This window comes from Tupaia chinensis, unplaced genomic scaffold (assembly GCF_000334495.1).
Source record: "Tupaia chinensis unplaced genomic scaffold, TupChi_1.0 Scaffold000184_1, whole genome shotgun sequence".
NCBI lineage: Eukaryota > Metazoa > Chordata > Mammalia > Scandentia > Tupaiidae > Tupaia > Tupaia belangeri.
In genome coordinates this window covers 2,513,055-2,530,471 of record NW_006159659.1, presented here as the reverse complement: position 1 = coordinate 2,530,471, position 17,417 = coordinate 2,513,055, and the positions used below count along the sequence as shown (strand labels likewise).

The 17,417-nt window shown below is 39.8% G+C and overlaps 1 protein-coding gene across 1 annotated transcript in view; it reads right to left on the bottom strand.

The window, feature by feature from the left end:
* Positions 1-17,417, bottom strand: part of PHEX (phosphate regulating endopeptidase X-linked) — a 219,932-nt gene that overhangs the window by 151,398 nt on the left and 51,117 nt on the right. The window contains exons 6-9 of the mRNA XM_027771117.1: positions 13,379-13,447; positions 10,701-10,817; positions 7,033-7,116; positions 5,422-5,567 (exon numbers count right to left, since the gene is read on the bottom strand). Of these exons, the coding sequence (XP_027626918.1) occupies positions 5,422-5,567; positions 7,033-7,116; positions 10,701-10,817; positions 13,379-13,447 (416 nt within the window). The remainder of the gene's footprint in view (positions 1-5,421; positions 5,568-7,032; positions 7,117-10,700; positions 10,818-13,378; positions 13,448-17,417) is intronic.

Below are 17,417 nucleotides of genomic sequence, written 5' to 3'. Positions count from 1 at the left end.
TTTTTTTTTTTTTTTTTTGCTATAGGGAGTGTGCACTCGCCAGACAGACAGAGAGAGACAGAGAGACAGAAAGCGAGAAATCACCCCCAGGGGGGATGGCCACGCCACAATCCCTTCTCCTCCATTCTCCTCTTGGGATCTTGGGCACTCATGCACACGTGCCTGGCGTGAGTTTAAGCCACCGGGTCCAGGACTCGAACTGCGGTCGACTATGTGGGAGTTCAGCGACATAGCCATTACACTAACTGCTGGTCCCTCATGAACGTCAGTTTTGAAAACAGCTGGTCTAGAAAAAAATGCCATCTTCTCATCTGAGCTAAGACTTCCTAAATCCTAGATCAGTGCTTTGTAAGCATTAAAATGCACATGAGGCCTGGGATGAGAATCTAGGACCTTCCAGTGCCTACCATGCAGGCATATATGCACCCATAACAGGGACTGGCTGAAACTGGGGGTAGACCATGGCATGGAGACCCTGTCAGTGGTTTCTCTTTATCTCTCTCTTCTCTCTCTCTCTCACACACAAACAAATTAAATAAATAAAACTTTTTAAGGAATTGCAGGTTCTAATTCGCTAGGCCTGGGGCATAGGCTGAGCTTCTATATTTCTTTTTTTTAAATTATAATTTATTTAATTTTGTTATTATTATTTATTTTTTAATTTGAGAAGAGAGAGATAGAGAGACAGAGAGAGAGAAAGGGAAAGTGAGAAAGCAAGCCACCAGGTCCAGGACTCGAACCACAGGTGACCATGTGGGAGTCTAGCACCTTAACCACCATGCCACCTGCTCACCCCTGAGCTTCTGCATTTCTTACAAGCTCTTGGGTAATGGCTGTACTGCTTGTCTGTGGACCAGACTTTGAATAGCAAGGCCCTCAATCACCCTCAGAAGAGCTGAGCCCTGTGAGAGGTCTACAGGTAAGCATTTAGGAGCGCTGTCCAACAAATATCCTCATACTTTAATATGCACTGTGCTTATGTGATAAAAACTAAAGACAGGAATGCTCACAGGGGCTCCAAAAAATTTCCAAAAGTTTGCTTTAGGCCAGCTTGCTACAAAAGTACTGAAAGATGATCTTCAGGAGGCCAAGCCTGTCCAAGGAGAAGAGCCCAAGTTACTCTCTCTGATGCCATCCTTCCTTGGCCTTGTCTCCTTCCCATTCTTGCTCCTCAGATCAAATTAGATGGTAAAAGTCTAAGGCAGCCTCATGTCAAAAGTGGGGAGAAGGGTTGAGGGGGACAGAAAGGAAGGGAAGTCTGTCACACCCCTCATCCGGTGATGTATTAGTAAGTGTTTACCAGCTGTCTTGCCATGGGAAAAAAATTATTTGTAGCATTTGCTGATTTCCATGGCTTGACACACTCACCATAGTTAATTTCAGACTACCACCATGAGGTCATTGAACATGGAATTAGGAAGAGACACAAAACTTGAGGGATCCAGCACATCGCTGCCTCCTTACCCCTTTCCCACTTTGAACCCTGACTCCTGTCTGCCAACAGCCCCCAGCTCATGCCTCCAATGGCCTTGCCTTGGCTACCTACTCCCATGGCCTGCAAGGGCCACACAGTCTTTGGCACCACCATGTTTAGGGGATCTCATTTCTCCAGTCTTGTGCTATGCATCACCTACCAAAATCAATGCCACTGCCTCATAGCCATTTAGTCAGAAAGAGGCCTAAGCCCACCAAGCTGCCAGTGTGTATGACATAAGGGGGAGGCAGCAGTCAAGACTTGAGCAGCTGACACCAACCCAGAATGGCTTTGGAACCCTGAAAATGGCAGGAGAATTGCCAACGCTAGCAATAACTAACTAGCTGGCAATAAAACACACTGGTATCTCTAACACAGGCAGTCAAATGTCTGAAAAGTATCCCTTTTTTCACTCAGAGATGTGTATGGAAAAAAGAGGACACAGAAATGAGGGTGACTCAACTTAGAATTTCAATCCTGCTTCCTCATTAAGGTACGTCCTTGGGCAAATCACTTAACCTCAGACCCCTCATCTATAAAAATGCAAACAGCACATAGGCTTGTTAAGAGGATCAAAGATAACTGTTAATCACAATAATGGTTAACATCATTGTGACTCATGTATAACTTTTACAGGCAGATTCTCAGAACAGAGGCACAGCAGAGACTCATGACAAGGGTAGAAGTGACATATTCCATTTCTAGGCCTTCCCACAAAAACCTACACAATCTTCCACCCTATCTCGTTCCCTATCCACCAGCTGAATGGAGAGGATGACAGAAACCCAAAGAATGGCAGAGCTTTAAGATGAAAGGAGTCTGAATTGCCAACTCACTAGTCAGAAGAAAGCTGCCTTATAGGCAAACCCACATTAGACTGATCCATGAGCAGAGGTTTTATTTTCTATTGTACAAGCCAATGAGCATTTCAAGGTGCTTGTTAAAAGAACCAGCAAATTCTAATATGGTAGCTATAGGGATCCAAGAGGACCTTTCCTCTACTAGCCTTAACATGCTAGATGAGTGAGGACTGAACATGATCAGCAAGGTACAAACCTCACTGTGCTATGCAAAAAATAGTGCCGTCCATCTTCTCCAGATTCATATAGGGTCTTGAAAGCTCACAAGAAAACACAGAATACAAAGTTGTTTTTGATAAATTAGTTCTTGAGGGGTAAACTGTGAAAGATATCTGGGTTTTGTCTATTTTTAAACTTAATGCTATGTATACATAATTTCTGTAGGTAACTTTTATATTTATATTTTCTTCTACTGTTGTTTGCTATGTTTACATTTACCCAAGTTATTATTTTAACAAGGACCAGAGTAAAATCCCCCTCCAATTATGGTCTTTCCTGTTCCCTGCTGTCATGAAAGGCCCTGCGATCCTAAAGTACAATCATCACCATAGAGATGATTTTTTTAATATAGTAAACAAAGACTCAACCTTCTCCCCAGTTGTAAATTAGGCTTTTTTTGGAAATAAAATGAATACAATTTTCAAAAGCACTACTACTTTATGACTGAAGATAACACAACACTAGAAGAAACTGACTCATTAAGTGCTAAAGAATGAATGTATAGCATGGCAAATGTCATCTTTCAATTGAAATTACCATCAAAATTTAAAATGTGCTCAATAACTCAAGGGCATAACAGTAGAAAATCATTTACATCATTTTTTTAAATCATATTTAAAAGCTAGAATGCACTTAAAAATGTTTTTTCTAGGGACCAGCAGTTAGCATAATGGCTATGTCGCTGGAATCTACTGTAGTCGACCAGGGTTCGCGTCCCAGACCCAGTGGCTTAAAACCCACGCGGGGCACGTGTGTGTGTGCCCAGGATCCCAAGAGGAGAATAGAGGAGAAGAGATTGCGACATGGCCATCTGCCCTGGAGGGTGATTTCTCGCTTGCTATCTCTCTGTCTCTCTCTGTCTGTCTGGCAAGCACACAAGCCCTATGGCAAAAACCTCTCCAAAAAAAAATGTTTTTTCTAATAGATTGATCAAAAAGAAGAACAGAAAAAAGAAAAGTCAATCGTAAGACTCTCCTGCAGGGCCAGTCTCACACCAGTAAAATACTCTGTGAGGTTGAGCCATAGGAGACAGTTCATGCTCAGGGACCTCCCTGAGTATGCCTGACACACGTGTCCAGGATCCAGGGCTGGCTAAGTCTGGAGGTAGACTGTGGCAAAAAATGACCCTGTTAGGCTTTCTCTCTCTTTCTCTCTCTCCCCTTCCTCTGTGTCTCTCACTCATCAAAGTAAGAATCTTTTAAGAAGAGATTCTCTGAGGTTGTTTGCTTAAAATGCAGATTCCTGGGCCTTCCTGTAGCTCTACTGTATCAGACACTATCTATGAAGAAGGGTCTTAGAATCTGTATTTTTTTGAAATTATGATTCCTGATTTACAAATAATCATTGCACATCTTTGTGGGGTACAGTATGGTTTTTCAAAGTATGCATATAGTGCATAATAATCAAGTCAAGCATATAGACATATACATTGTCTTCAGTATTGAGCATTACATAATACATACATTCATTAGTTTTCTAGAAGTATTATATACATTGAATTATCATGACTTGTTTACTCAGCTGTGGTATATGGCTCCATAACCTATTCTACTTGTTTACATGCATTGTTGCGTCTGTTGCTCATTTTTTTCTGAACACCCTCCCCCCCTCCAGAAGCTTCTGGTGAATCTATATTTTTAACAAATGCCCCAGCTGATAGTGCTCACATTACCGGTTCATGGAACATGCTTCAAATAGCAAGACTCTACCCCACCCATATACTTATCTACCTCTAGATTCAATTTTCACTTAGGAAATTTCCCCCAAATCACTAAGCTTTCTTCTAAAGTGGCAGGAGATTAAGTGAATGTATTGTTTCTCCTCTCCCTTCACTATATGCTTGTGCAATGAACTTAGATTACTTTCATTATTAGAATATATCTTGAAAAGAGCAGTAGTTCTTCACAGGTGTCAAAATTTTTTTGTAGGTGGGGATGAATGCTACATTTCATTCCTAGAACTTTTGAAGGCACTTTTTCTTCTCCTTTCTTTCTACACAACTCCTGGCAACATAGCTTTGTCTTAGTCCAAATAAGAAAATGTGATTTTTAATCATGACCCAGCAATCAGCTTAGAAAATTGCTTTTGTAAGTTCTGAATGGCTTAATGAACATGTACAATTCTCTTTCCTGGACATTTTTTTTAAGATTTCCTTGTAGTGCTAAACAATAAAGCAACAAATTCTAAAAGTCTTTACAATGAGAAAAATCTGAGATTCTGAGGTAGTTGCTTCAGTGTAATTTGTCTACAGCTCTCAAAGTGGTCTTAAGTCTTCTCAATACAAAGGGAAGGGGGTCTTTAAAAGTTAATAGAAAATGCATATTATGAAAAAAAAGTATGCATGGATTTCAGATTTTTTTTTCACCAAAATAAATGCAAACTTTAATTCCACTTTTTTTCTATGAACTTTTTGAAGTTCCCCTAAAAGGTACTTGGGTAATGGCCAGAAACTGACTTACTGCCTTAAAAAAAGAGAGAGAAAGAAAAAAAAAACAGAGAGAAAAAAGCAGCAAAAGGCCAAGAATTAACTAGGAAAAGAACATATGCTCATATAGAAATCTTAGAAAACAGCATCGTTACATAACTATTTCCCAAAACTAATAAACAATTTAGGCTCTCGGAGAGAACAGGATGGAGAAAGGCCAGAAATGAGGGGCAGAAACATTGTGTATTTGTTGTTGAAGCAGGAAGTAAATTACATCAGACAACAGATTTGGCCAATTTGTCACCAAGGGCCCCATGACTTTCCCTATGACTCTTTTGATGCAACTTTCCTTAAAAATAGTGTTTAAAGAGCATGACAAGAGAGGCCTTTATAACTTAAAGCAAAAACAAAAGTCACAGTAAAATGCACAAGAAAGTTCTTACTTCTTCCTCTCAGAGCCTAATATCCTAAACAAATCTTTAAAGTACTGTGGGACGCGGACCACCACGTTCTCTGAGGGACCGATGTCTTTCAGGTGGGGGTAGAGTCTCCCATCAATGACCTTCTTTATGTAGCCCAGCCAGTCAAACTGAGGGAAGAGAGAAAAAATAAAAACCCACAGTGAGTGACCTCTGTGAGACAGCAAATTAAGATGAAAGACTAATAGAGAGGTTGAATATAATCCATTCCTTCTGATTTGACATTGCAAAACTACAGATGCAACTGCTTGGATCTAGAAAATAAATTCCTGATCATTGTCATCCAGACTTACTGCATTAATCACAAATGGAACACATGTTCTGTACCATCTACATATGGAGAGCAGACACACACACACACACATTCCAGTAATATGCAGCCTCACGCCCTTGGCCTTCCCCAGTACTCTCTCTCCCTCCTGGACTCTCCTCTACTTCATTCTCTCTCCATCCTGCTCTCTCCCATAATCTTCCTTTATACTATGTTCTCCCTACTAGACAGCTTCTACTAGGACAAAGCATCTTATTTTTGTCACTAGTACTGCCTTATCCAGTTGGCCTCAATTCTGGATCCCGACAGCATAGTTCCTGAGAAGGCATTTGCTCTTTTCTGTCTTACCTGATCTACTAGGGTTTGACCTTTTAGTAGGCACTACAGGTCCCTCCTTTGGCACTAGATTCCATGTCCCACTTCCTCCTGGCTATCTTGTCTCACTGTCACTCATACTTTTTCAAGAGTCATAGGTACAATAAGGACCATAGGTGGACATCTGGAAGTGAAGCTTAGGATTGCATAATGAAGCAGTTGGACTGTCTCCTACATTGCACGTCTAGCTGTGGTCTTCAATATTCACTTTACTGTAGAGGACCAGAGAGATAACAAGCAATGAGAAGAGCAGATAGAATAATGGTTATATCACCTGGAGGCTTGACACTCACGCCAGGCACATGTGCATGCCCAAAAACCCGAGAGGAGAATGGAGGAGAAGGGATTGCAGCCTGGCCATCCCCCTAGGAGGTGATTTTTCACTTTCCCTCTGTCTCTGTCTCCCTGTTTCACTCCAGTGAGTGCATGTGTCCTACAGCAAAAATTCTTTAAAGAAAAAGAGCCAGACATGACCCTCACTGGCACTTCCTCCTTCTTCCTACCCTGACAGCTGGTGTGATATATGAAGCCATGGTAGCCACCTTGCAACCATTGGCTATCAAATGTGAAGTCAAAAAGCTAACACACTAAGTGTGGAATGGAAAGATCCAAAGAATTTGGATCTTTGACAACACTGGATGGCATGTTAAACAGCTAAACCAGTACCAACAACTACCTATGTCTACACTTTGGTCATGTAAGAAAACAGGACTTAAGTTTTTAAGCCACTATTGGAAAGATTTTCCCTTCCCTATAACAGAAGACATCCCGATGCACAGACAAGGAATATTTTATGTGCTAGTTGACAAAGATGATGATAACCAAAAAGATTGATCGTTTTATAAGGAAAAATTTACACACAGATGAAATATAATCGCTTATAAAAATGACCCGTTAAAGAGAAAGTTTCCTGGATGGCTTTCACCAACCTGGGGAATCATAGCACTCAGTTCGGAAATGTTCATTTTGTTGTACATGGCCTCACTGGTTCGATTTTCATGTGGAATCATTATCTGTCAGAAAGAGACTTTGGTTATTTTTCAAATGAACCATTTCTTACTGCATGACTGTTTTCTATATTTGCCAAAACATCTGCATAGTATTACAAAGTTTTTTAAGACTCTGGTGTGATGCCCAACTGAGCGGGGGGAGAGAAAAAAAGATCACTTTAGGCAGGACTAAGATTAATAAAATAAAAAGAAACTTTTGTGTCCTTTTCAGCATGAAATAATATCCCCCAATACGAAAGAACTGCCTAGGATCCCCTCCTTATCTATAGTATGGGTGGTAAAATCTATACCTAGCTCCATTGTAACAGTCAAACTGAGGTCAAAAATTTGAAACAAACATGCTGATTTCACCTTTCACCTGTAGTTTCCAGATAATGATCATAATATTTCAAAAACTACAGACCATCCCTTCATCTCCACGGGCAAATTTTCACTTAAGAATACTAAACTATCTGGATACCACTGCTACCCATGATCATTCTGTCAACAGGTTATTCCTTTATTTTCCCATCTTTTTTCTTTGGTCTTGAGACTCCCCAGTTCCCACTGCTAGAGATAGGGATTCAGTTACCACCTAGACACGCATTTCAAAACTTGCATCTCCAGAGAGACAGACAGTGGTATAGCAGTAAAACGTGACACTATGAAGCTGACCCACATAGAAAGATTTCAGGTTCACGTCTGGAAACCTCCCTGAATACACATGTGCCCATGATCCAGGCCTGCTGGAGTGGGAGTGGATTGCAGCATCAAGACTCTGTTTGGGGTTCTTTCTCTCTCTCCCAAAAGAAATAAACAAACTTATAAAAAGAAAATAATCTTGTATCACTTTCCCTGACTCTTCACACTTTTTCCATTCTCAATATTCATGCTTTTTGCTGCTTAGCTAACACCAATTCTAAGTTTCTTAGTGTCCACCATGCTTAAACTAATCTAAGAACAAAAGTAATGATTATCTTCCTCAAGGGCCATCACAATCACCTCCATTGGCAGGCAATAGCTTCCATACTCATCCCTGAATCACAACACGATTTTGTTGTAAGGTCTTCTATCATCCCATTCCCGTGCATTAAACTTGCTACATGACTCTCCACCCTCATAACCCCTATCTACCCAAATGTTGCCACCTCCAAGTTTTGAACTATGATTCAAGACTCTGCCTGAGATAGATTCATTTCCTCTAGCAAGCCTTTCCAATTAAATTCCACTTGGGGGACCAGCAGTTAGCGTAATGGCTATGTCGCTGGACTCCCACGTAGTCGACCGTGCTTCGCGTCCCGGACCCGGTGGCTTAAAACTCACGCCAGGCGCGTGTGCATGCGTGCCCAAGATCCCGAGAGGAGAATGGAGGAGAATGGATTGTGGTGTGGTCATCCCCCCTGGGGGGTGATTTCTCGCTTTCTCTCTGTCTCTCTCTCTCTCTCTCTGTCTGGCAAGCGCACGTGCCCTATAGCAAAAACCTCTCCAAAAAACAAACAAACAAACAAATCCAATTAAATTCCACTTGGTTCCAACCATAAGGGGTACTCCATCAACAAGACCTCTTTTTGTGCACACATTTCTCTAGCTGAGATTGGTTCAAGGTCCACTTCTATGGTTGCATTTATGAGGACTTGTCTATGCTTGACTGGGCTGTCTTGTCTCCTAGCTTCTTGTTTTGGGACTATGTGTCCCACTAATTTTGAATGTACCTGGTGACCTGAGGCATGAAAGAAGGAAGTGAGCATTATCAACAGACCATGATTTAATACACCATAGATTCCTCAAGGCAAAATCACAGAGGTAGATGTCTGTCCTCTCTTTCCTAAATGCTTCAGTGCCTTTAGCTTCTCCCTCCTCACCCACCACACGGGGACTACATGTAGCTTATAACTTCCTGGTTTTGTGTGAATCATTACCTCAGAGAAAGTCCACACTCCTCTTCCAGCCATGCCTTCTCCTCCCTCAATTCAGGCTAGCACCCCCAGGTTGAAGCTCTTTGGCCTCAGAGCTGTTTTCAGCTCTCTGCCAGCTACTCTCCTCCACACAAGAGATTTGTCACTTCATCGAGCCTCTTGACATTCCCAGTCTTGCCTCAACCCAGCTGTTTTTAGTTCCTTTTTTGGTCCAAATCCCTGGCTCAGGGCAAGGCCTTCTCTGCTGTATTAGAGCTCTAATCCAAATTCAAGCTCTGGGCCTCCTATTTGCCTGGGAAGGGAATCTAGACAGCCTCTAGACATGACTTAGAGGCACAGTCTGGGACTTCAAAACATCTGCAGCAGTCTTCCCAGTCTTCAAAGGTGACGTCTTGTAGGGAGGGACTTTAAGCATTGTAGTAAGAGTTTGGAGGGAACAAGACATGGACATCATCACAACAGAGAGAGAAACTAATTGCTTCTGACGCCTATCCTTTACACCTCTACTCCACAACTTGAACCGCCACCTAGCCAAACACAAAGCCAATAAACACTCCACTCACTTCAGGATTTTTACCAAATTCCCATTATAAAAGACTACCAACCGATATACAACAGTTTCTTGGTAAAAGTGGGCATGTTTTTGGTTTTGTTTTTGTTTTCACTACAGGGTTTCCCCACAAGCAGATTTTACTATATTTTTTCTCTCTGGACCTGAAAATATATGGAGATTTTACACTTTGCCACTTGTAGAAAGAAAGTTATTTTAAAAAAATAACCATTTAGGATTTCTCATTGTTCTCCCATGAGTTTATTTCTCTATCTTTTAGTCTCTACCATGAGCCTGAAACAATTTAAGACACCTTACACAAAATATAACATATGACCCAATGAGATTCATTAAAGTGGGGTGAGAAAAAAATGAAAGACAGGGATGGGTACAAAGTAGCACTAGGAGGGCAGCTTAAAAATGTTTACCAGCAGGCCTGACTCACTTTCTACATCAAAGGTTGTATCTACTGTAGGTAGACAGACTTCCCTGAGCCAGACCACAGTATAAAAACTAGACTGAATTAAAAGTGATTTTCTATTCAAGCCAGATCAATAGGGCTTATTAAACATCTATCTACTATTTGAGCCACGTAGGAGTTTCTTTAGGAAAACAGTCAGAGGATCTCCCAGCTGCTATTCTTTGGCCACAGCTGAGCAGTATAGGAATATTTGATAGCCTTAAACCAGAAGGATGTGAAGAAAGAAAAGCTCTTTTTTTGTTATGTTTCTTATTATTATTGGTAATATAATAAATTGACAAATGACAATGATATATATTTATGGGGTATGCTGTGATAGTTTGATATATGTATACAATGTGTAAGAATCAAATCAGGGTAATTATAAAATCTATCACCTCAAAATGTTCATTGTTTCTTTCTGTTGGGAATATTCAAAATCCTGTCTTCCAGCTTTTTTGAAATATACAATGAATTGTTACATATTGTCACCTTAAAGAGCTACAGGAACAGTTTTTCTTGATATTTCCCAGAGGAGATGCTATTAGGGAAAGTCCTAAAGGGCAATGACACAGAATACTATTATTTGGTTACAATTTATATTTTCATTTAGGATTTACCGCCTTTAAAAATATAGAAAAGGAAATAAAGGAAAAGAAAGAGATTTTTGTTTATGACTCACCTCAGCTATCTTAATTTCCAATCTAAGCACTGACTTCATGTCATGCTCTGCTCGGGAGCTGTTAGCTCCTAAAAGCACGGCAGTATCCACCATGAACTTGTAAAGGGCATCCCGATACTGTAAAAGATAAAGAAGTAAGTGCCCATGACAACAGCCTATGAGAAACTATGTGTTAGGGAGACAGAAGAGCAGAAACATCAGGTGGAAATAAATATTCTTAATTTTCACTCTATACACAAAGTATGATACAGGCATTATGCAATACTAACCACCCACCTACCCCTTTGGGAGAGAAAAGAGTGGTAGTTACTTGGGTACTGTTTCCATGACAGAGATTTCCAGTCATCAAGCATCAAGAGAACTAGTTCTGTGGCAACCTGGGATATTATGGATACATGAAATATCTCCAAATGAGTCCAGAATAGAATGTTAAAGGTCAGATATTTTCTTTCCAGGCAAGTGAGGCTTTAATATAATAATGGGAAAGAACTGTTTCTAAAAGCAAAAAGGCCTGATCCATGAAGACTGGAGAAAAGTATGATTTATTATCTTCCAGCTCAATTTACCCACCTTCACGCTAAGAAATAAAAGACCAGTGGTTTCAGTTTTATACAGTTTTTACAAAATTCTGCTCCCTAGCTCAGAAAAAAAAAAAGAAGGGCAAGAAGAAGAATGATGAGAAACACATCAAATAGCAAATACATAATTTCTCCCCAAATGCCAATTTTTTGACTATTCATGTCATTGGACAAAGGGGGGGGGGCAGACCACACTTCAAGGAATTAAAGAATCTCGCTAGAGCCCACCTCTTATTTCAGATACATCTGTGACAACCCAACACACCTGGTATTAAGTGACCTCCTAATCATGCTATAGGAATACATTTCCTAATGTCCACCTTGACTCTATTATAGCTATTCTTCCTATGTATGTGGCTGGCATAGAGGGCCTTAATACCTATGAATTGAATCAGTAAGCAAGTTTTGCAAATAGTCTGAATTATAAACAATGTTTTGCCTTTCCTACCCAATCAAAAATATTTATTGAGTGCCTACTCAATACACATGCAGGGTGGCTTGCTAGACACTCTGCATATGTTAGGGGAAGGAGATGTACATGAAAAATTAAATAATGCTTGGATATGATTTTCAAACTGTGAAATCCAGTGAGAGAGACAAACATGGAATTACTAACTTGACACCAGAGACCAAAATAATTTCCTTAATAAAGCTGTTATGAGATTGGACACTCCAGAGCTAGAGAGGAATTTTAGCCTGGAGAAATTGGGGACAGCAGTTGAAGGAGACAGGTCTGAGAGCAGTGAAGTTCCATTTGAGTTGGGTGAGTTGAGTTTGTGGGAGGAAGGTAAAAATAGGAAAGATGGCTTGGGATCAAGTAAAATATGAAGAAGTAAGACATATGTGTTACACAGGTATGGTTTGTTGCCTGTTGGTGTTGATATGTATAGTAGTATCAACTCGTCTGCTATGTGGTGTATATCATGTTGGATAAAATCTCTTTACAAACTAAATGATGTATAATGACTGAATGTATAAAAATAATAAATAATAAAAATAATAATAAAGAGAGGCTTTGTACGCACTCTAAAAAATTTAGACCCTATCTTGAGAGCAAAGAAACTTGTCAAAAGATGCTAAGGAGGTGAGGGAGTGAACGGGAGGAAGTACTAGTCAAAAGACTGCCTGCCTATGAAGGCAAGAGTGGAGGAGGACCTGACTTAGGTCAGTAAGGATATAAAGGAGGGACCAGGTGAATGGCAGAGATATTTTGAAGGTAGAATCACTAGGACTTGACTGGTTATAAGGGAAAATTATTTTGCACCTGATTGCTAAGACTTCAGCTGAAACAGTGGCACCCTCAGGCTGACAAAAATTCATTATGCTTACTTCGAAGAAGGAAATCTTGCCAACCCTCTTTGATGAGTATCCTCAGCTAGAAAGTGGCCTGGGGTCTTGACTAGTTTTCTGCTCTCCTGAGCCTTCTACATATAGAAGTCAGTATCAGCACAGACCCATGGGACCTAGGTCTGAGGCTCCCTTGGAAGTTCAATAAAGTTTCCAAAATGAGTTTAAAGTGTAAGGATGAAGCAGCTCTTTCCAACTTCCAGAAAACTACTAGGTTTCCAAGCCAACCTAAGTGATCTAGCATGATTGATCTCTTCTAGCTCTCATTAACCCTCCATTAACCTGGGACACCTTTAAAAATACAAATTCCCAGACCTTGCCTCAAATCTACTAAATTGGACTCTCCAGAGCTGTGACCTAAGAATCAAAATTTAATAGATACTTCTCAGGCCAGGTGATTCTTAAGCAATATAATCTGAGAGACACGGGTCACCTGGGTATCCTGCCTCATGCTTTACTATTGCAATGGATAGTGAGCTCTCTGCATTTCTGAAGAATGACTGCAAGCTCATTACCTGGTTACTTCATCTAGATTTCCTGTCTCCCCAGCTAGATTTGAGGGCACTGAACACAGGAATTTGTATCGTTTTGATGCCCAGACTTCCAGAAGACAGGTGGACTTTATCTGAATAAAAGGCCTTTGCTTCCTACATTGAAGATATGTTCATTTCCAGTAAATATGCAAGGATCTTAGAACTGATGAACTGCACAACAGCCTGACAAGGCACACAGTTGAATACGAATCAAACTTACAGACTTGGCTTCTGTGCTGTTATCAAGGTAGTCTTCCCTCACAGCTAGAGAGAGTGTTGCTTGATCCAGCTGTTAAAACAAAAAAACAGAAAGCATTCTGCTGGCACTGTAAATTCTTATGTACCATGTTAACAAAAGTCAATGAGATCCTCTGTTCCCAGCCACATTTTGAGTTTGTGTCACCATTATGAAATGAATTCATGGCCACCTATAGTGGCACAGCAATAACACAACACTCCATGATGCCGAGGCCATATAGAAAGGGCCCAGATTCATGTTCCAGGTTCACATTCTGAAGTCACCCTGTGCTATCACCTTTCCTTGGTGCTATTGAAATAGCACCATTTGAACTGGTGCTAGTCAGAGTTGATTCACCAAAGTAACACAGTTGGGCAGAGCTCAGAGTAAAATCGTTGTCTTCTGCCACCAGATCCAGTTTTCTTCTCACTGTGTATTTTGCAATACATCAATTATTTTTCTTTTCTAAGGAATTGTTATATTTAACTTTATTTATCCATTTATTTATTTTAACTTGACCAGAGAGGGACAGTGTGAGAGAGAGCAAGCAAGAAAGTGAGAAAGTAATCCGCCAGATCTGGGACTCGAACTATGGTCGGCCATGTGGGAGTCCAGTGCCCTTAACCACCATGCCACATTCCGGCCCCGCAATATATCAATCTTGACAGAGCTGATTAATCAGACTTTCCACTTCCTTACTTCTAAAAAAAGGTAATGCATTCTTTTTTTATTTGAAAGTAATAAAAAATTTTTTTTTGAGAAATCTTGGTAAATTTTTGTACCCTCTCTGGAAAGTTTAGGATAGATTATAAAAATACAAATAATAATCAGACAACTAAGTAAGTTTCTTATGATGTAGAAATATAATATAAATTCCTTGATTAAAAATTTCCGTACCTTAAAGGCAATCAAGGGAAGAAAGAAAATCTTTTCAAAGAATATGATAGACAAACTGAACATCCATAAGCAAAGAAAAATTAACTTTTCAAAAAATATATGGAAAATCTCTAACTTGGGGTTAGAGAAAGAGTTTTCAGATATGACACCAAAATCATGGCCCATAAAAGAAAAAGTTAATAAATTGGACTTCTTCAACATTAAAAACTTCTGCTCTATGAAAGACACTATAGGGAGAATAAAAAGGCAAACCACAGACTGGGGGGAAATACTGTATTTTGAGATAATGGGGTTATTAATACTGTATTTTTTTTTAGAGGTTTTTGCCTTAAGTTGTGTGCACTCACCAGAGAGAGCTATAAACAGAGACAGTGAGAGGAAAAGTGAAGAATCACCCCTCAGGGGGGATGGCCATGGAATTCCTTCTCATCCATTCTCCTCCTAGTATCTTGGATACACATGCAGATACACCCAACATGAGTTTGTTTGCTTAATTATTTATTTTATTTTATTTATTCATTCATTTATTTTAATTTGACCAGAGAGACACATACAGAGAGAGAGAGCAAGCCACCAGGTTCAAAGCTCAAACCATGGTCGGCTATGTGGGAGTGTTTAGCACCTTAACCACCACACCACCTGCTGGTCCCCACCCACAGCATGAGTTTTAAGCCACAGAGTCCATGACTCAAACCATAGTCGGCATGTGAGAGTCCAGAGATGTAACCACTATACCATCTGCTGGTCCCTGGGGGAAAATATTTGAAAATCACATATATGACAAAAGACTTGCATCCAGAATATATAGAGTCCCCAAAACTTGATAAGAAAACAAACAGGGCCAGTAGGTGGCATAGTGGTTAAGGTGCTGGACTCCCACATGGACAACCATAGTTCAAGTCCCAGACCCCGCAGCTGAAACTCATACCAGGTGTGTGTGCACACATGCCCAAAATCCCAAGGGAAGAATGGAGGAGAAGGAACTGCAGTGTGGCCACCTTCCCGGTGGGGGTGGAGGGACAATTTCTCACTTTTTCTCTCTCTCTTTTTCTGGCAAGCACATGCGCCCTTAAGCAAAAATCATTCCAAAAAGAAAGAAAGAAAATGAACAGCCTTTTGGCTGGAACCACTATCTTCCAATAATTCACCAAAATGACAAACACAAAGTGAAAGAGAAGAGGCACCAAATATATGTCCTCTAGGCCTTTTAGAAAACATGGAGTCATTCCTGTGACGATATACATGTGAATCTGTAAGAAAAGTGATACTGTAGACATCAAGAAAATGGGTACTGTTCAAAGAGGAATGCCCCACAAATGTTACCATGGCAAAACTGGAAGAGTCTACATTGGTACCCCACATGCTGTTGGCACTGTTGTAAACAAGTAAGTTAAGGGCAAGGTTTTTATCAAGAGAATTAATGTGCATATTAAGTATTCTAAGAGCAGAGATAGCTTCCTAAAGCATCTGAAAGAAAATGATCAGAAAAAGAAAGAAACCAAAGACAAAGGAACCTGGGTTCAGCTGAAACACCAGCTTCCTCCACTCAGAAAAGCATACTTTGTGAGAACCAATGAAAAGAAGCATGAGCTTCTGAAACCTATCCCCTATGAATTCTTGGCATCATGAGTGTCAAAAAAAAAAAAAAGAAAGAAAGAAAGAAAAGGAACTCTGGCTATTGAAAGAAAGAGAAAGAGAGAGAGAGAGAAAGAGACAAACAAACCCAATTTTAAAAGTGTACAAAAGATCAAAACACTTTATCAAAGAAAACATATGGATAAGAAAAAAAGCACATAAAAATAATCTCAACATCATTAGTTATTAGGAAAATATAAATTAAACCCCCAATAAAAACTACAACATATCTGTTAAAATTGTAAAAAATAAAAAGTTGACAAATGCTGGCCAGGATGTAGAAAAATTGGATCATTCATACATTACTGGTGAGGATGCAAAAATGGTACAACCACTTTGGAAGGAAATCAATTTCTTATGAAATTAACCATCACTTATATATGACCCAGTAATTCCACTTCTAAGTATTCACCCACAAAAATGAAGACGTATACTGAAAAAGCTGTACATAATTTTGTTTGTAATCACCCAAAGTTGTAAACAATTCAATTGTCCTTCAACCCATGAAAGGATAAACTGTAGTATAGGATGGAATGCTACTCAGCAACAAAAAGGAATGAATTACTGATACTTATAACAACATGCGTGAATTTTACTCACATTCTCATAAAGAAAACCTATAGGGACAGAGAACAGAGCAGTGGTGCCAGGGTTTGGGAGTGAGATGAGGAGTTGACTACAAAGAGATAACATGAAGCCCAACCACAGTGGCACAGGTAGTAGGGCACTGCTGTGCAATACTGAAGTCACATGGGAGGCCCAGGATGGATTCAAGCCAACCTGAACATGTAGGGTGTGCATGTGGTTACCTCTGATCCTGGCTTGTCGGAAGGCTGAGGGTAATAGGATTAATGTGTGGTAAAACCCTCTAGGGGTACTCATCTACCTTTCTGTCTATACCTCCCCCAAAGCAATAAATAACCTTTAAATGAAAAGAGAGCAAGACAAGATAATTTGGGGAGGTGATGGGTGTTATACTATTTCTTGATTGTGGTGCCTGTTACTTAACTTTATGCATTTGTCAAAAATTATATGCATGTTTATCACAAAAAAGGTAAATTTAACAGTATGTGTGGGGCCAGCAGGTAGCATGGTGGTTAAGGCTCTAGACTCTCACATGGCCAACAGTGGTTTGGGTCCCCAACCTGGTGGCTTGCTTTCTCACTCTCTCTCTCTCTTTCTCTCTCTCTCTCTGTTTCTCTCTGGTGGGTGAATATGCCCTATAGCAAATTAAAACATAATAATAAATTAAATTTTAAAAATTAACAGCATGTCAATTTTTAAATAATTTTTAAAATATTCCCAGCACCTTCTCTAAATTTATAGCTTGTTCTTTCTTTAATATCTACAATTAACTAAAGACTGAAGAAAATAGATCCCAACATGAATAGATTTTCCAATTAAAATTTCTGCTTCCCAGATTAAAAAGTAAAGCTTAATTAACAAGATATGAAATCTAAATAACAAATCAAAGATTAGTATAATTTTT